Here is a 21,431-nt window from a genome sequence, read left to right on the forward strand (position 1 = left end):
AAAGAGTGTTTGGGAATTTGGTTATAGTTAATAATGACTCTCCATATTCTGTAAACATCTGTCATTTCCAAATGCATCAATCAATGGAAATTAAAACAGATGTAATTTTCTGTCTTGTCAAACAATGGGGGTCCAAACAAACCAGCCAATCAGAATCAAGAAACCAAAATTTTTTATTTATTTCCTCTTCACTAATTATGAACATTCACAAAGTGAACAGCAAAATTCTTAAATTTTATAATTTTCACAGGATTTTTCATTAAAAGGATAAAAACTGGGGATGTGATAATGGAAGCAAATTGATAGCAAAGTCGGTATAAAAAAAAACCCACTGCAGGTGGAATCTTTATGCAAGGCTTTCAATAAAATATCCTGCATAATGAAATAAAACCTCATTTTCTCTTTCAACCATTTACAGACCTTCCAGCTTTTCAACTGTTAATTCTTAATCACATGGAGAATATGCCCTCTAATTCATTAGATCAGAGACTTAAATTGGCAGAACATCAGCCACATTTTAAATATAAAAACCCAGACAAATCAGGCTTGTTTCCATCAATGCTGGTCATATGATGTTTTGAATGCAAATTGACCCTTGTCTACATTATCATAACTATGTTGTAAAAGCTACAAAGCAGTTCAGATCATACAAATATGAAAGATATTACAAACAATTCCCTTATTCTACATCACAATTAAAGAACGAATTTTCATCCATTGTGTCCGACAGGAGGAAAGGCTTATCTAGAGAGCAAACGCTGCCAGCTCTCAAGTCACAGCAACTGGTCAGTTTAGGCATGTTGTAGATAACCAAAAGATGAACAAGAATATTTCTACTTTAATTCTGCTGTGTGAATCAGATCAGAAATACATCACCAGGTTAAAAAAAAATAGTAGAGTGGACAATAATGCACAAAGCCTAAAGCAATACCAGTTTCCTTCATTTATTTTTCCATTTGAGGAAATAGAAGTAACCTCTCACAATGACATGGAATCAATTAAAACTGGTGAGAATAGAAACTTCCTATTACCATCTGAGATTGAAGCACGAATAGACCATTCAGCTTTTTATACTGCTTCACAATTAACTTCCTGGCTTCTCTTTTCAAGCACAATTTGCATAACCCTCAAATTCCTTATTGCCCAGAGATCTACAAATCTGGCTATTTGTCTGTATTTGTTGTGTGCACTTTCATTGATTCTATTGTGATTGTACTGGCTTTGTGGATTCCAATTTCTCAACTCAAACAAAGACATTAAGCCCCATCGAATACAATAGCCAAGAATACTCCAAGGGGTGACTATACTGCAACTATCCAATCTTCAAAAGACTTATTTACTTCCCTGTTTACACTCCACAGTGAGTTTAACTGCCAAAACCCACTGTGGGTCCCCTCTCCCCACCAGGGAGAAGATACTTCCAGCTAACATATTAGTTTAAAACACAGTTCATTTATTTTCAGTAATGCACATTTAAATCTGCACCTTCTTTTTAAAACATTTAAAATTCAGAGAATTTCTGTCTTAAACATTTGCAAATCACAAACCATTTCTAAACCACAAACCATTTCCAAAGCAAAATGCATTTCTAAATTGCAAAGGTTAAAGGATTCCTCAGACACAAAGGATTTCCAAAACACAGATACAATTCCTACAAAAAGACATACGACACTGCAGACAAGTCATCCATCACAGAAATCGAAGGAGGAATGGATTCTCATACACCCTTTGTTTCTTTAATGGCTTTGTCTTGATGTTCCTTATCCCATTCCTAGTAAGCCAGACTGCTCTCTACAGCTGTATCCTTTTTCATCACAACTTGCTATTTCTGCAGATACCCTTTTAACACAAGCAGTCAAAGAGCATGTTCTGGAGACATAGATGTTAGCTAACTACCATTAATCAATGTTCAAAGTAGATTTTATTATCAAAGTACATATATAATCACCATATACAACCCTGAGATTTGTTTTCTTGTGGGCATACTCAGCAAATCTATAGAATAGTAACTACAACAGGATCAATGAAAGATTAATTAAAGTGCAGGAATCAAACTGTGCAAATATAAAGAAATAGCAATAAATAACGAGCATGAGATAATGAGTTAAAGAATCCTTCGTTGGTTGTGGGAACATTTCAATGATAGGGCAAGTGAAGTTATCCCCTGGTTAAGGGGTAATAGCTCTTCTTGAACCTGGTGGTGCAAGTCCTGAGGCTGCTGTACTTCCTACCTGATGGCAACAGCGAGAAAAGATCATGTCCTGGGTGGTAGGGATCTCGGATGATGGATGTTGCTTTTCTCCAACAGTGTTTCGTGTAGATGTGTTCAATGGTTAGGAGGGCTTTACCTGTGATGGACTGGGCCAAATGCACCATCTTTTGTACAATTTTCTGTTCAGAGGCATTGGTGTTCCCATACCAGGCTGTGATACAGCCAGTCAATACATGCTCCACTACACATCTATTAAAGTTTGTCAAAACTTTAGATGTCATGCCAAATCTGCACAGACTCCTAAGGAATAGAGGTGCTGCTCTGCTTCCTTTGCAATTGCATGAGCTGGGTACAAGTCCTCTGAAATAGTAACGCAGGAATTTAAAAGTTGCTAACCCCCTCCACCTCTGATGAGGACTGGCTCATAGACCTCTGATTTCCATCTCCTGAAGTGTATAATCAGTTCTTTGGTCAAGCTGACATTGAGTGAGAGGTTGTTATTATGACACCACTTAGCCCAATTTTCAATCTCCCTCCTGCATGCTGATTCATCACCACCTTTGATTCGGCCCACAGCAGTATCATCAGCAAACTTGAATATGATATTGGAGCTAAGCTTAGCCACACAGTCATTGATGTAAAGCAAGTAGAGCAGGGGGCTAGGCACACAGCCCTGTGGTGCACCTGGACAGATGGAGATCGTGGAGTAGAAGCTGTTGTCAATCCGAACTCACAGAGGTATACCAGTGAGGAAATCCAGGATCCAATTTCACAAGGAAGTATTGAGGCCAAGGTTTTGGAGCTTAATGATTAGTTTTGAGGGGATGATAGCATTGAATGCTGCACTGTAGTTGATACAGATCATCCTGATGTATTTATCTTTGCCATCCAGATGTTCCAGGACTGAGTGAAGAGCCAATAAAATGGTATCTGCTGTGGACCTGCTGTTCTGGTAGGCAAATTGCAGCGGATCCACATTGCCTCTCATGCAGGAGAGGATATGTTTCATCGCTAACCTCTCAAAACACTGGGGATACAAGTGCATCGGGGTGATAGTCGTTGAGGCATGTCACCATGCCCTTCTTGGGCATCGGTGTAATTGAAGCCTACTTGAAGCAGGTGGGTATCACACACTGCCAGAGCAAGAGGTTAAACGATCTCAGTGAACACACCAGCCAGTTGGTCAGCACAGGTCTTTAGTGTGTGGCCAGGTACCCCATCCGGTCCTGATGCTTTCTGTGAATTCATCTTCCTGAAAGCAACCCACACATCGGCTTCAGAGACTGAGATCAAAGGATCAAGGGATGTAGGGGTTTGCGATGGCTTCTCCATGTTCTGATGGAGAAAGAGCATAGAAGGCATTACTTTCAACTGGAAGCAAAGCCCTGCTTTCTCCCATATCCCTTGATTTAACTTTATAGCGGCTGATAGCACTCAGCTGTTGAGCATCCCTCATAGATTCAAGCTTCGTCCAGAATCTCCACTCTGCCTGTGAGATGGCTTTCTGGAGATCATACCTGTACCTGTCAGAAAGAGAAAAGCTGTAGATGCTGGAAATCCATGCAACACACACAAAACACTGGAGGATCTGAACAGGCCAGGCAACATCTGAGGAAAAGAGTAAACAGTCTATGTTTCAGGAGAAGTTCTGATAAGGGGTCTTGGCCCAAAACGTCAACTGTTCACTCTTTTCCATAGATGCTGCCTGGCTTGCTAAGTTCCTCCAGCATTTTGTGTGATACCTGTACCTGTTGTAGCTTTCTTGGTCTCCAGACCTGAACGCCTCTTTGGATCTCATGATTCACACAGGGCTTTGATTGGGGATTGAATGATTTCATGGGGGGGACACTCACCTACAGTTGTTTTAATAAAGTCTATTAGTGCTATAAAGCTAGCTTTTGAGTACATAAACCTTGCAGCTATAAAGACATTAGTCATTGATATGCTAAATGATATCATCCATCAAGCCTCCTTGAAATAAACAAGGGTCAACTTGACTGCTTGAAACAACCCAAATTAAATAACTATTGTGTTGTACTTCATCTTGAGCAGCAATAAAGCAGTAGTGAGCTAGCATCTGCTTTCTCAAAGACAGAGCATCTGCAAACTACAGACCTTGCTTGCAAAGCTGTTTTTTAAACTTCAAGCTGATTACTGTTTCCATTTACATTTTAAAACTGAAGACCTACTTTATGAGCAGAAACTAAACAAAGGCAATATAGTTGAAAGTTTACTTACATCTGTTTTTTTGATTTTACAAGTGGCAGTTGTGTTTAGAAAGCAAACTTAGCAAAAAATCTGAGTGAATATCCATCACACCTTGCTATCCATCCTTATTGCTATACAAAGAATTCTAATCCAACTTCTTCCTACCAATATCAGCTTCAAGATCAAGACTCCTCCTGGGAATAGACTATCACTTCTCAATCAGTTCCAGTAGGCTAATGATGCTATAAAAAGCTCTCCTCACTCTGTTACTCAAAGAACCCATCAAGCACCTCCCCAAAGTAGGGGCTTCTGTGTGATTTTGCTTTTAAAGTATTCACTTCCTTGACCTCAGCTGCACACACCTCCAAAAATTCAAAAGGAATGTCACCATTATAATTTTCCATAAACACGCTTTACGTGCGTCAAAGTCCATATTAGTCCATCTTTAGAATCTCCTTCCCCACAAAAATTTTTTGCCATTTCCTTGATGCAAGTTCAAATTACTATCTCTGCCGCCATTAGTTCAACAGGTCAGCTAGCAATCTCTCTCAATAAAGTGAAGATGGTCCATCCCTCTCACAGGAGTGCTCACATTGTTTTACTCAGGCTTCCTTTAACAAGTCTTAAAGTAAGTTACTGACTGTGTACTGTTGTCTTCTCTTGCTCAAGAATTAGTAATCTTACATTTTAACAAGAGAAATTTATATCAGTTACATGATTTCACAATACAATATACATAAAAATTAAAATATTTACAAATGGAAGGAAGAGTACAGCTTGCCTGTTGAAAATCCTGTCTACATTTTCAATTCTAAGCTCCCAAAAAAAATGCAACAGAGGTTTGTTATGTCCCTCTCATTGGGGTGAACACCCATAGGTTTACTTCCATTTAACTGATTCTGAACTCTAGATAGTTGGTCAAGTCTTCCCCCTGTACTTTAAGGATTGGACCTAACAGTGAAAAATTGACACATCTTCTTTCTACCTTTGCATTTTCTCAGAAAACTGAGCAAAGCTACTCAGACTGTTCTGTAAAACTACAGGAATTTATCAAATAAACAAATTATTTGATTTACATTAAATATGACAAATAGCAATATTAATAGGCTTAGTGGTCCTACTTGCCACTTTGTAGGGTACTACATATACAAAATATGCTTATGCCCAAACAGTAGGCAAAACGCATGCAAATAGTTCTATGTTGTGACAATATGCTTTATAGACCTCAGAGGCTCTAGGATTATATCTCCATTTCTGAAGAATTCACAACAGAATAAGGTTATCAGAAGTAAAGCATTCTTCAGGGGTAGCTACCTTTCTCCTCCTCCTAAGTCTTTTATCATCATAATGATAACACACAAAATCTGGTAAGACAGGTAGCTTTAAAAGTCAAAGATGTAAACCATGATAGTAAGCCATCATTAGCAATGAATACATTTATAAAGTACATTTTACAAAATCTTAATATACATACACATACTGTACACACACAGTTAAAAAGTAGATATTCAACATCCAAATAGATAAGTGAAAAATAATGTTTGTGACTCATCTTTCTATTAGACCAACTATTTGTGACAGAGGCATCCCAACACCCCTGCCCACCACCCCCCACCCCCGAGGTGAAAAACACACACTGTTACACAACATTGCTAATCAGGACTAGGAAAGGGACAGGAGCAAAGATAACATGACCAGATTAGTCCCTGTTCTTCACTCTTCCAGGGTTAAGAGTGAATCAGGGGAATGGGTAAAAGTACGAGGTAACATACAACAAAGCAAACATACGAGAGATAAACCACAGTAACACAGGTTTGGTATGGGAGTTAACAGAGTCTGCGGAGTGAAGCCATTATACAAAAAGAAGTCGACAAACTTATATCCTTGTAGAATCCAACAAAGACGAAAAAGAACACAACAAAAAGCAATAATTCCAATGGCTCAGGGAATTGTCCTTCGGAAAACTGGAATAAAATCTGGAACCCAATTTAAAGTAATGTCAATCCACCCAGAAACTGCATTCACTGCTGCAGAAGCTAAATGTGTAAGAGCTGAAAAGGCCATCACTATAGTTTCAGGTAGTGAGGAGCTCAGTACGATTCTGCAAAGGGAACTTGGGAAAGGAGGTACCTCGCTCATCTGATTGGGTCAGTTCAGTGAATCTGGTAATGTACAAGAAATTATTCTTTTAATTGAACTGAATTTCTTCTCAGCATTATTGACAAATATCAAGTCCTTCTAGAAGATTCTTTGTTGCATCTACTTAAATTGTTCCTTAAAAGTGGACTTGCATTTCTGTGTTGAGATACACAACACAGATTAAGTCATCAAATTACTCCCAGTCATTTCCTTTATCAACTTTGAAGAGCAAGTGATCCTCTGATAGCAGTATTCCTGGACAACTTTGGACATCAGAAATTTCCAACTTTCAAGTGAACCAAGAGATCACATCAGTGCTATTACAAGAGTGATCTCTATCAAGGCGTGTTTTCTCTCTCTTCCTGTTGATAATAACACTATGTGACTGATGAATACACCGCAAGGCTTGTCTGTGCATGTAAAATTGTCTATTTCTGAAGTAATATTATCTGTATAATGCCAAAGCCCAGCATTATCACTGGTGTCCAACAGTAAAATTTGTTAAGGCTGGTTTCCCCATTTTGTAGTCAGTCTATCTGCATTATAATTTAATTCATAAGGACATCAATAATTCTCTACTAATTTTGTTGTACTGTATTATTCACACCACTACACAAACTATTCACGATTGATTAAGGGTAATTAGGAAATCCGGGAAGATAAATAGAATGTAACACTAAAAATCTGTAAAAAGCTTATTGAACTTAACAATTTCAGTTGACAAGGGAGGAAAACATTTTTGTTTCATCTTAGCTTCTGCTTCTATGCATCTTTTCATTGTATTGTCCATGCAAAAACCTGGATCTAGGGTTTCGCTGAACCATTTAGAAAATAACCCAGAAATGTAGAAAATAGGCACATTACCTGACATTTAACAATCAGTGGAATTGTGGCCATAACTGGAGCAATGGAAACATCTAAAAGACTTAATAGTAATAATGTTTGTTTACTTGGTGGACATAAAGAGAAAGTGTAAGAAGATATCTAACTAATGCAGAAGTCTTCATAAAAAAAAGGTGTTTTCTTTAAAATCATCTTCTAGTCTAACCACTTCAATGTCATGTTCCTATAAATGGAATCATTCAATGACACAAGTGTCTATACTTTTCTTCAACTGTAGAGAGATCTATATCAAGGGATTCCTCTATTTCAGGGATTTCCAAACATTTTATAGGCCATGGACCCCTACCATTAACAGAGGGCTCCATAGACCACAGGTTGGGAACCCCTGTTCTATTAGTTTACCTTCAATATCAAATCTTTCAGTTTTGTTAGGGTGTTATCAATTATTTCCACACGTGATTCTTTGCCTTTCTCTGCAATGTGGTCAGAGTGAATGTTTAAGTGGGCAGGAACAACCACTTTACCAGAGGCATGATTTAAGGGTTCAAGCTTATTAGTTCACATGTAACCAAGAGGCAAAGGCCATTTAGTGATACTTAAATTAGAATAATCATTGTTCACAGATCCCACTTAATCTAATATTCTCCTAGCTATTAAGTTTTAGGGGTGTCCAAGACATCAGACAATTAACGTAGAAATGCAACTTTGTCTACAAAAAAAGGTAAATGGTAAATAAGGCAAAAGTGGGCAGTATAATTACAAGTACAAATATTAAAAACAAAATACAAGAAAAACAATGTTTCTTCCTGAAGTTTTACTCTTGAAAGCAACAAAAATACATTTTGGATGTATTATCCCTGGGCAATATATCGATGAGATCTCTCTCAAGTGAACAGGATTTTTTTTTGTTGCTTTTCAGATCTAAACATGCGTTTTATCTTTTCAAAATATCTCACCCGCCTTCTTGTCAGGATATAGGGTTTCATGGTGGACCTACGTACCAATCTAATACAAGGACTCCATACATTCTGGGGGAATAAATCCTGGGGCAGGTCTGATGCTATCTATGGAGAAATTTTACTTGCAGCCTCGTTTCCCCTCCCAGTCTCGATTACCACAGTGCTATCATTGATAACCTGGGCAATAAGATAAGGTGGTTTCCATCCAAGACAGAATTTAGGGCCAGAATTATGTTTATGAAATTTCTTTTTTTGGACCAAGTCCCCTTCTTGTTACTTCCAAACTGTCTTCTCAAGTGCTTTTGCTTTTTCTTGAATTCACATAAACTCTTTCAATTCCTTGAGGAGAGTTGTATTGGTTATAGGCAACGGTTGGCCTGAGTTAGCAATCAGAAGTGTATTTAAGTGGACAACGTACATTAAATAAAGTGTAACATTTTTGTGTACTCCACTTTCACAATTCATACTTTGTTTATGAATGGTTGCACTTCAGGAACAAGGGTAGCCTACTTTCCCCTCTAGAGTAGACCAGGCCTCACATAATCTCTCAATTCCTTTGATCCACCATGTCATTCGAATGCAGCCAAAGTGGAGTGCTGTACTCCACTTGCATGTCTGTTTGTTCACACATGGCTTTCAAGCCTTAACTACTGAAGGAAGACCCTTGCCGGCGTGTACACGGGAGGGTGTGCTAGCTTGTGGGAATATGGATTTTTGAAATGCTGTGGTAGTTGCCATCCCACTACAGGGAGCCATGGAGACTAACCATGTATGTCCCGTACAAAGATCAATTATCACAAGAATATACCCATTAGGTTTCCAATAAGGTGAGTCGCCTTAGAATGTAGAAACAGACCTATAAAATCAATTTTCCACACCTATATTAGTACAGTTGGTATTGTCTGTCTTATAGGAGGAGGTCTTGTGACTGCTTCTTTATTATAGGCCAGATATTCTTTACAATTTGCAATGAATGGCTTACAATCACTCAACATGTAAAGCCGTTAATATAATAAGGCTAATTTTACACAAGTGACTTGTCCGTCATCATGACTGTGTCTGAATTGCTGGTGGCCTTCATGAATCAATGCCTCCAACTTGTGGGCATGAGGTATTTGCTTTTTTTTTAAAAAAAAGGGGGCACATCCAAACTTTACCTTCACCATCAGCTTCATATTTGTACCGTGTGGAAAACCTTTTGAATTGGGTTTAGTAGTATGGGGAAGAATTGTTAAAACATTATTCTTGTTATTTTTATTTATTACTTAGTTACTACCAAAACCCTGGCCTCCTTTCCTGTAGCAAGGTCCATCCCGACATCTAGTCTTACTTGCTTATTACTTAGTTTATTACCATAGCTGTGTACCAGACATGCAGTACGTCCTGGGATGTGAAACATCTGTACTAATAATCTGTCAATAATAATTCATGAATATTCTTCCACATGGACAAATGTGTATTTGACCAGATGGAAAGATCTCACTCTACCACATTCCTAACATAATTAGTCAGTACACATCAAGGCAGGTTCTGTTTATTTACTTGTTTTAGAGACAATTCTAGGGTTTTAGCCTTTGCAAATTACGATGTATGATTCTCTAAAGGATGCATTTGCAACTCGTGGCACAAACTCAGTTTCTGATAAAAAAAATTCCTTTTATAATCAAGAGCAGGGATTATAATTGAGTGAATACATCTCTAGTGGCATCTGTAGAAAGCAAGGTTAGCAAAACACTATGAAATGAATATTCATCATGCCAGTTACTGTGAATGCATGGGAAGAATCTCAGGCTTGTACATGGTAAAATGTATACTTTGATAATAAATTTACTTTGAACTTTGATAAACTGGATCAGCAATTTTGCATGCAACAACAAAACTGGGGGTGTAGTGGACAGTGAGGAAGATTATTGAGGTTTCAGTGCGATCTGGACCAACTGGAAAAATGGCAGATGGAATTCAATGCTGACAATTGTGAGGTGTTGCAGTTTGGGAGGACCTAGGTCTTACACTGTGAGCGGTAGGGCGTCGAGGAGTGCGGTAGAACAAAGGAATCTTGGAATAGAGATCCATGATTCCTTGAAAGTGCCATCACAGGTCAATAGGACTGCAAAGAAAGCTTTTAGCACACTGGTTCCCTAAATCAATCTATTTAATACAGGAGTTGAGCTGTTATGTTGAAATTTTAAAAGACATTGATGAGTGTTGTGTGTAGTTTTAGTAGTTTCAGTCAGTTACCTACAAGAAAGATGTAAATAAGATTAAAAGAAAGCAGAAAAAATTTACAAGGATGTTGTTGGGACTTAAGGACCTGAGTTATTAGGGAAAGGATGAATAGTTTAGGAATTTATTCCCTAAAATATAGGTGAGGGGAGATTTGATAGGTATACAAAATTATGAGGGGCATAGATTGGAAAAAGCCTGCTTGCACTTACCCTGAAGTTGAGTGAGACTACAACTAGTCTCGGGGTCAAAGGTGAAATGCTTAAGAGGAATGAAAATTAACTTCTTCACTCAGAGGGTCGTGTGAGTGTGGAACGAGTGCCGGCACAAGTGATGGATGCAGGTTTTGAAAATTTTGAGAAATTTGTATAGGTACATGGATGGGAGGGCTGTGGTCCAGGTGGGTGCGAGTTGACAGAACTAGGCACAGACTAGATAGGTCAAAGGGCCTGTTTTTTTGTTCTATAACGAAGGTGCTATAAAAAGGGATGATAAAAGCTAATGAATAATAAACAGTAGAACTGGGGAAGGTATAAATGTTGTGGGCTTCATTCCTTTCACAACAGCTAGAAAACTGAATGTGAACATGTGCAGGAAAAAGGGATTAGTGAAATTAGGCATTACTAGTTTAGTTCAGCACAACATTGTGGGCCAAAGAGTCTGCACCATACAAGGTAGGAGTGGTTGATTACTTGCAATTGTTGAATTCAAATTTGAATCCAGATGGCAGTGGTCAGCTTAGGTTGTTGTTCCCAAAGTTTGAATTCAGCTTCTGTCAAGTACAGGCACAGAGTCAGAGTGAGATGGGATGAGAAGAAGCCCAGGTTCACCCATGTGAATTGAATGGAGGTGCCTTTCAGAAGTCTCTTAATCTGGTTTCACCAATGTGGTAGGGGAAAACGCCAAGTGGCTATCTAAATCAGAAGTAGTTCTTTAAAAAAAGGGGGGGGGGGAATCACTGCTCTGTGCAAAGTGTGTAATGGGCCTACACAAAGGGAAAGGTGAAAAAAAAACAGGTGTTGCATTTCCTATTCGTATATCAGGGAGACACGGCAACCTGGGCAACTACTTTGCAGAACACTTCTGTGTTAATTATTGTCCCACTGATACCTGACCGTAGCTTTCTGCAGTGTTCCACTGAAGCTTAAGAAGCAGCAGTGCACTTTCAGACTTGGCACGATACAGCCTTCAGGTTTCAACAAGGTACTTAATCATTTCAAATAATCTGCCATTCCAGCCATGTATCTCGTGCTTCTGGCTTTCAATCCCCCTCCCCCACCCCACTAGTGTCTTCTCGGAAATTTCAGATGTTTTTGTCCCCTATTTGCAAGAAATTTGGTTACCAATTAAGCTGCAAAATAACTGCATTTTCGTCACTTAATTTGCACCACGCTGCTGATGGTGCCCTTCTAAAGTTTGGAAACCAATTTTCATTCAGTAAACAGAAATTGCTTTTGAAGATATAATCATAATAAGCAGAAATACACATGATCAATTCTTATAAAGTAGTTTCTTGTTTATTTTGTCACATTGGCTCAATATATTTGAACAAGGAGAAGGTTTAGTGCACTTAAATAGAATGAGCAGTTTTGGGAAGTTTATTTTCTACCTGGAATTTAAATTGTATATTTCTCAAAAATATTCAATAAACTTATTTGTTTTGTCCTAGTTTTTGGATGCTTCCAAATGTTAGAGCCATTTACTGCCATTCAAACTATTCGGCACTTTCAAAGACCAAATCAGTCTCATAGCATGGTTTAGTCAGATGTCAGTAATTCAAGGAAAAAAATGAGAGCATAAATGTGTACTGAAATCACTGGTCTCTATTTTACTACAACATTGTTTCACTTGTGCAGACTTTAATCAACTACTCAGCAAATGAAATTTATCTTTATTTTATATTTTAATATAAAACTCAGTTCCTCAGAACAATGTCCTGGTCAGAATAATCTATAGCTGTATCATTATTAAGCTTCTATCAACAAGTCAAAAAGGGAATAATTACTTATGACTGCTTTAATTCTAATCACAACTCTTTATATAAAAACTAGCTGATGACATACAATATGACCTGTATTATATAATATTCAGGACTAAGCTGATAAGTGTCAACTAATATTCACACTATGTAATGACCAACTCCAAGAAGACATCCTATTTATCATCTGAAAGGCACAATCATAAATGCAATGGCATATTTCCAACTTGCTTGATGAGTACAGATCCAATGACTTACAAAGTTCATCCCATCCAAAACAGCCTGCTCAACAGCATCCCAAACATTCATTTATTCCACCAGCAATTGGGTCAAGTGAAAGAATGAGGAGATGAAATCAGGCATACAATGAGAAGAGGACATATTGGGAAGGAGAGTCAGCACTTGCAGCAAAACTTTCCTTTGCGTCTGATAAAGGATGAGATGGTGTAGGGAAAGGCAAAAATGTTAAAAAATATTAAGCCTTCTGAGAATTAACAACACTTCACATTATGCAATTTTTAGTGATAACAATTGTTGACAATAATTAGCATTTATTAGATTATTAAAAGAAATGAATTGAACAAGGCGCAAGTATCTCTGGTGCAATTTACTTCACTTTAGCATGGGCGTACAACAATTCCACAAGACACTGACTGGGGTTTTGCAATCATAGCAGAGGAGAATGGCAAGTTTTAGATTTAACTATCCATAAATGCCTTAACAATTTATAAAATTAAGCTACTTCATTAAGATAATGATTTGTCAGCAAAATATGGTTCAATGCATCTAGCTATTTTGTAAAGTACTATCAAAGTTGATCAAACATAAGACCATAAGACATAGGAGCAGAATTAGGCCATTCAGCCCATTGAGTCTACTCCGCCATTCCATCATGGCTGATCCTGGACACCACTGAACACCATACGCCTGCCTTCTCACCATATCCTTTGATGACCTGACCAATCAGAAAAAGATCAACTTCCACCTTAAATATACCCAGACACGGCCTCAACTGCAGAGCATTCCACAGATTCACCACTCTCTAGCTAAAAAAAATCTTCCTCACCTGTTCCAAAAGCTCACCCCTTGATTTTGAAGCTGTGCCCTCTGGTTCTGGATACCCCCACAACAGGAAACATCCTCTCCACATCCACCCTACCTAGTCCTTTCAACATGCGGTAGGTTTCAATGATATGCCCAAGCATTCTTCTAAACTCCTGAGTACAGGCCCAAAGCTGCCAAACGTTCCTCATATGTTAACCCCTTCATACCCAGAATTATCCTCGAACATCCTCTGGACTCTCTCCAATGACAACACATCCTTTCTGAGATATGGGGCCCAAAACTATTGACAATGCTCCAAGTGTTGCCTGACTTGTCTTATAAAGCCTCAGCATTATCTCCTTCCTTTTATAATCTATTCCCCTGGAAATAAATGGCAACATTGCATTTGCCTTCGTTACCATAGACTCAACCTGTAAATTAACCTTCTGAGAGTCTTGCATGAGGACTCCCCAAGTCCCTCTGTACCACTGATGTCTGAAACTTCTCCCCATTTAGATAATAGTCCACACTATTGCTCCTTTTACCAAAATGCATCATACATTTCCCAACACTATATTCCATCTTGCACTGTTTGCCCATTCTTCCAACTTGTCCAAGTCCTTCTGCAATTGCATTGCTTCCTCAGCACTACCTACTCCTCCATCTATCTTCATATCGTCCGCAAACTTTGCCATAAAGCCATCAATTCCATTATCCAAATCATTGACAAAATGTGAAAAGTAGCAGTTCCAGCCGAAGAACACCACTAGCAGACAACCAGAAAAGGCCCTCTTTATTCCCACTCACTGCCTCCTGCCTGTCAGCCATTCCGCTATCCATGCCAGTATCTTTCCTGTAACACCACAGGATTTTATCTTGTTAAGCAACCTCGTGTGGTGGCACCTTATCAAATGCGTTCTGAAAGTTCAAGTAAATGACATCCACACCCTCTCCTTTGATCATCCTGCTTGTTATTTCCTCAAAGAATTCTAACAGATTTGTCAGGCAAGATTTCCCTTGACAGAAACCATGTTGACATTGACTTATTTTATCAGTCTCTAAGTACCTCAAAACTTCATCCTTAATAATAGACTCCAAAACACTTAACCCAACCACTGAGGTTAGGTTAACTGGCCTATAATTTCCTTTCTTTTGTCTTCCTCCCTTCTTAAGTGCAGAGTGACATTTACAATCTTCCAGTCCCAGGTCCATGCCAGAATCAAGTGATCAAGATGAATGATCAAGACCAATGCATCCATCATCTCTTTAGCAACTCCTCTCAGGACTCTGGGATGTAGTCCACCTGGCCCAGGTGACTTATCTCCCTTAAGACCTTTGAGTTTGCCTGAGTGCCTTTGCAATGCAATGGCACTCATTCCTGCTCCCTGACACGCACGGACCTCTGGCACACTGCTGGTGTCTTCCACAGTGGAGACTGATGCAAAGTACCCATTAAGTTCATCTGCCATTTCTTAATCTCCCATTACTACCTCACCAGCATCATTTTCCAGTGGTCCAATATCAACTCTCACCTCCCTTTTACTCTTTATATAACTGAACAACTTTTAGTACCCTGCTTTATATTATTGGCTAGTTTGCCCTCATATTTCATCTTTTTCCTTCTTATAGCTTTAGTTGTCTTTTGCTGGATTTTAAAAGCTTCCCAATCAACCAACTTCCCACTCACTTTTACTACCTTATATGCCCTTTCCTTGGCTTTTGTGCAGTCATTAACTTCCTTTGTCAGCTATGGCTGCCTACCCCTGTCATTTGAGAACTTCTTCCTCTGTGGGACATATCTATCCTGTGCCTTGTAAACTATTTCCAGAAACTTCAGCCAGCTTTGCTCTGCTGTTATCCCTGCCAGTATCCTCCTCCAATCCACCTGGGCAAGCTCCCCTCTGATGCCTCTGAAACTCCCTTTAATCTACTGCCACACTAATGCATCTGACTTGTGCTTCTCCCTCTCAAGTTGCAATATGAATTCAATCATTATGATCACTGTCTCCTTCGGGTTCCTTTACATTAAGCTCCCTAAGATGATCTGGGTTATTACACAACATACGATTGCAGCGATCATTAGTAACTGATCAATAACCCACAACCAGAACTTAAGTGACTAACACTGATTGTATTAACTGCAATACTTTCATTGAAGAGATGGTTACAAGTTCAGGAATAGATTTAAAAACTGCAGATTGACAAAGACCCTGAGCAATATTGTAAGACTACTTAAGTACAGAAGGTATTAGAACTCTCATTATTAGGACAAAAACTGTTTAATTTCCATTTAAGAAGCCCAAAGAAATTGACAAAAATCATTCTTGTTTAAATTCAAGTATCTATAAAAGTAACAGAACAAAAAATCCAGTATTGGCAAAAAGGTTCTGGTAACTAACCTTTGTGCTCTGAGACAATTTATAAAACTTCACAAATTAAATCTGTGCAGTGACCAAATCTAATTGTAACTATATCCTAAAATGAAGTGTCCAATTGAGTTATAACAAAAAATAATACTAATCAAAAAAATGTGGCATATTAGAGGACACAACCCCAATAAGGTTCATTAAAGTTGAACTGGTGTCATGGAGTTAGGTGATCGATGATTAGATGCAAGTTTTCAATTGCATTTCTGTTACGTTATAATAAGTATCCTGGTCTTCTTTAAAATAACTTCATAGAATCTCATTTCATAGGTTGCTTTCATTTTCATATTTGAAAGTTCAAGCCTAATAGCTTAAACTTGTCTCTTCATAAACATTTAACCTCAGCACAAAATTATACATCCAAGTCCTTTATTACAAATTAATTAAAATTACACACCCAAATCATCACTAAATTAACATCCAAGTCACTTGAAAGAAGAAACTTTAATCAACTCCAAATGTGAGGACAATACATTAAGGCTTTTAGTTTTACAAAGCTATTCAGAAGGTTTTTGAAACATCAGAGCTGGCAATTTGCAAGTAAACAACTAAGGCTCCTGTTTTCACAAATCACACTTTTACTTTTTAAAGGAAGCTTAGAAGAAATCTCATGCTATCTATTAGACACTTAAGAAACAGGAACGTCTGAGCCTGTGCTGCCATTCAGTATCATAGTTTGATCTTCGTTATCAAATCTATTTTCTTAACTGATCACCATAATCCTCAAATCTCATAGTCATAGAGCAAGGTTCCCTCTAGGCTGTGCAGATGCACTGGCACACAGTAACTGAAATGCTCCCATGCACATAACCTTTGTTGCCAAGCAGCTGGACATTAACGCGGGTAGAAAATGTCTACAAAATTTAAGATTTTCTTTGTTGTCCTGTAGCTCATTATACCCTTTAATAAATAGACTCAAATACATGATTTTTCCGTCTTCATTCTAAATATTCATAGTATGCATATTGCAAAAAAAACATTTAAAGTGCCATGCAGTTTACAGGCCATTTAAAAATTTCCTGCTCAGAGCAATGGTTGATCAGTGCAGCTGTAAAAATAAGAGGGAAAGTTGCTGAAGATATTTCAGCCTTGAATATTCGTAATGATCCGGCATCTACAGCCCTTGGGTTGGAGATGGTACAGTTCCTCAAATATCCCATTCAAAAAATAAAATCATTCAATATCTGCCATGCTGTTTATTAGGAGGATTCATGCAAATAGCCTACACTTAGCAGCTAATCAGATATTAACCACAATTCCACACTCCTCTTTTACACTCACCCACCCCCCACCAACTTGCTCAAGTATCTTTTTACCCATCTTAAAAATATTCCAAGACAATACTTTGAGGAAATGAGCTTCAAATATTCATGATGCTCAAAGGAATACAAATCATCTGATCTCCATTTCAAATGAGTAACCGCCTTATTTTTTGTTTTAAACAGCAATACTTTGCTCTAGATTGTTCACACATTTAAAAAAAACATTCTCTCCATATTCACCTTGTCAAGATCCCTTTGGATTTTGTTTTTAAACATGCGTTTCATTGAAGATCTCTCACTCATCTAAACAGATGCAGGCCTAGCCTGTCCAAGTCTGCCTCAGGCAACCCAGAATTCCATGTATTAGTTTAATGCACCCATCCTGAAATCCTTTCAACATATTAGCATCTACCCTTAAATAATAGAGATGTAGTCAAATTATAGCTCCATATAATAATGTTAGTTTTCCCTCATGATTTGCTATATCTGCATCCTAACCTTCTGAGTATCATGAACATCTACAAGCACCTCTTCATTGCACAGCTCTGGAACCTCTTGCCCTTAGACAAGCTTCTTTATTTTTCCTGCCAAATGGACAAGTTCCATTTCCCTATATTATTTCTCCGTTTATTAGTCAATCTTTGCTCACTCAGTTAACCTACCTTCGTAAAAGACATACATTTCATTACATGATATATTAACAATGACTTGACTCCCTCCCACCAACCTTTTACTGCAAACTCGCCTCTTTTGGAATGCAGGAATTCATTTTATTAAAATAAGGAGCTGCGGTACAAAACAAACTGTAGATACCAATTAAGTTGGTTACAAACACCAAACTTTTCTAGAAATGTTGAAGGACTACTCGCAGATCAAGCATCAACTTAAAAAGTCACTTGAACAAATATTGGGGAGGGGAGTGAAAGAGAATTTCCCATATATTTAGTATCTTTAGATTGTCCTAGAGATTTTTTTTAAAAAGTGAGGTTCTATCTCATTTCAGGGACATAGAATCATAAGGAGAAAAATAATCGCTACCTAAAACTGACCATACCGTTATAGAAATTAGAGGATTGTCCTTTCTCCGAAGGATATATACTCAGCAAGTGTGGCAAATATACTACAAGATGAGCAAAATGATTAGGAGCACCGCTATGGAACTACTGCTTTGTGTCTACAAATAAATCCGACTGTTGCTTAACAGAGTGCCTACTGTAAGCCTAGAAGGAAAAGTCAACCCTGTCTCTTTAAGTGCAGGTGTGTTGTACTGATTTGTTTGCAAAATGGAAACGGAGACGTTCACGTCTTTGGGGCCGAGCGGGCAGGTGTGGGCAAACGCTGTGTGTACGTCTCGGAGGAAATGTTAGAGTTAATAGCAATGTCTTTAACCCATTACCTTCCCCATTACAGTCCTCCGGGAAAGCTGCAGTTGTAGGAGTGAGGCTGCGGATCCCAGCCGGCACACAATCTTTGCAGAACGAATGAAGACAAGGCAGCAATCTTGGCTCGCGATTTGTAAGATCCTTTTTACAAACCATGCAGGTCCTGAACAGATTAAGTTCGTCCTCCGCAGAGTTACTTTTGCATTCATTTTCGGCTCGGCTGTTGGCAGTGTTGTCGGTGGCACTTTGGTCCATATTTCACCTTCTGCCAAAGCCAAGGCTTGACCTCTTTCACCACTCCCTGCGCACAGTACCGCTTTCAGTTGCAGGGTCCCTGGATGGTGGTGATGCGAAGAGTTACTCTGCCAAATGACATCATTCCCCGCGAGAAAAGGAAAACAAGTCAGCCCGCGAGCAACGCGAAGTACGTGGTCTCAGGCTCCTCAAAGCTCAATCTATTACCAGATATTCAGGATCTCAGTGAAAAAATAGTCCTGTAAACGTCATGTCAGCTAATGGGACTGGTCGAAATGCAATGACGCACACGTCATAGGCAGATCAAGTGCGACTCGGTAAATAGCAATTAAATCACTCACAATAAAGGAACGGGCTTTAAAAGTCTGATGTAACATTTGATGTGACAGGATTAATGAACAGAACGCCGCAAATAAAAAAAAGGAAATAAGCGTTTCTATTAAAGGACAGTTGCAGTTTGTTGAACAAAAATTATTTTCTGCATTATGAGAATGGAAAATAAAAGAATAATTTCTGCAGCCTGCCGTTTACTGCGGTTGATTAATTTGCTTGAGAGTTTCGGGTTTTCTCCTGTGGGTAGCATGGACGCAATCCTGATTATTTTATGCAGAGGAGGGGCTGGTAGAGACCAGAACCATGGAGAGAAGGATTATATAGCACGCTGCCCTCTAGAATAGTCATACAGTACCAGCGACCGAGTTGTGCCACATCACAACCAAACGCGCTGCAGAGATTCAAGAAGGCAGTTCCATATCACCTTGTCAAGAATAATTATGGATGGCCCACAAACGCTTGTTTTGACAGCAATGATCACGTACTACGAATGAATAAATATAGCTGGTCTAAAGCAATGGCTTGTAATCTGCGCATCCCTAATCTTTTCACCCTCTTGATATCTAGATAGCATTGTGGTGGACAAGTATTCTTTCAGCTATTCAGTTCAAGTTTACAAAATGTTCGGACGGATTGAGATTTGTTCAAATGTGCTAGGATATAGATGATTTTAAATAACAAGCATTCTTCATCCACTCACTGCTTAAGGACTAATTGGTTCAATTTATTCCTTCAACACAAGATGAATTGATCAAAAATGTAACACGAGCATTCCATCGTAATGACGGTACAATAGAATTGTTCTTTAATAACAATACCATTTCTGATGTACTTACAACTTATGCACTACATTACAGCACAATTCAATATTTCATTACTAAAATATTACTTATCCAGAAAAGACTCTTTACAATGTCACTTAGCTACAAATAATTGCAATGCGAGGCATTTATTCACTATATACAATATATAAAATATAAACAGAACGCAGGCTTTGGAGTACTTCCCATTTCTGTTACCTTGAGGATGTACTAGGAGTCAAAGTTAAAGTTACCAAATTCACCTCCTGTGGCAAATGGAACCAACCAGATGTTGAAAAGGACTAGATAAGGTGGATGTGGAGAGAAAGTTTCCTTTGGTAGGGATATCCAGAACCAGAGGGCACAGCCTGAAAACTAAGGGGCAACCCTTTTGAACAGTAGTAAGGAGGAATTTTTTTTTAGCCAGAGAGTGGTGGATCTGTGGAATATCCTGCCACTGACTGTAGTGGAAGCCAAGGCTGTGGGTACATTTAAGGCAAAAGTTGATGGTTTCCTGGTCAGTCAGGGCATCAAAAGATACGGCGAGAAGGCAGGTGCATGGGGTTGAGTGGAATCCAGGATCAGCCATGATGGAATGGCACAGCAGACATGATGGGCTGAATAGCCTAATTCTGCTCCCATGTCTTATGGAGCTTTTCATGCTTCTTTAGTGCAATCAATAAATATTTTTATCAGAAGACTAAAATAGATCTGATTTTCAAATTGTTTATGAAGTAAATTAAATGTTCCATTTGTGGACAAGATCAGAAATGAGAACCAGAATGTAACATAGTCACCAATACAAGTGGCAATAAGGAAATTTACCAACATAGGATTTACTAACAAAGACAGTAGCATATATGTCACATACATATATGAGGAATATAGACTATGTTACAGAAAAAAAAAGTGTTCCCTGTTGGTTAGAATGACTTTTCCTTTGCTGTAGCTAACTTGTAAATTTTGCCATGTTGATATTTAATTTTGGGTAAACGTAGATAGCAAAGATTGGAAACAGCACCTGAATTTTGGAATTAATGTAATGTTCAGTGAATTTTTGAACAGTTCAGCATCTTTATTCACTTCCATTCAAATGCTTTACTCTGAGTAATTTCCATAAATGTATTCAAATTTATGGCCTGAAAATTCATAAACAGATTTATTTATTAATAATTGTTTTATCATTATCTGGTGTACAGTGTACATTTTATAGAAAATAATGACATTTAAATTTTTTTTTAATAGACATGACATTTCCTGAAACTTTTGCAAAATGCCTCTCTCATCCTTACTGAAAAATGAAACAATTTGTTATTATAGCTTTATCCACCAGTGCAATCGAGAGTGACGGAAAATTTCCCAGATTT

The 21,431-nt window shown here is 38.3% G+C and overlaps 1 protein-coding gene across 1 annotated transcript in view; it reads right to left on the reverse strand.

Moving 5' to 3' along the window:
- The window catches only part of trim66 (tripartite motif containing 66), a 189,039-nt gene extending 169,875 nt beyond the window's left edge, over nucleotides 1-19,164 (reverse strand). The window contains exon 1 of the mRNA XM_073049540.1: nucleotides 18,691-19,164. Coding sequence (XP_072905641.1) covers nucleotides 18,691-18,931 — 241 coding nt within the window. The 5' untranslated portion in view covers nucleotides 18,932-19,164. The remainder of the gene's footprint in view (nucleotides 1-18,690) is intronic.
- Between the last annotated feature and the right edge of the window lie 2,267 nt (nucleotides 19,165-21,431).

Source organism: Hemitrygon akajei, chromosome 6, assembly GCF_048418815.1.
Source record: "Hemitrygon akajei chromosome 6, sHemAka1.3, whole genome shotgun sequence".
NCBI lineage: Eukaryota > Metazoa > Chordata > Chondrichthyes > Myliobatiformes > Dasyatidae > Hemitrygon > Hemitrygon akajei.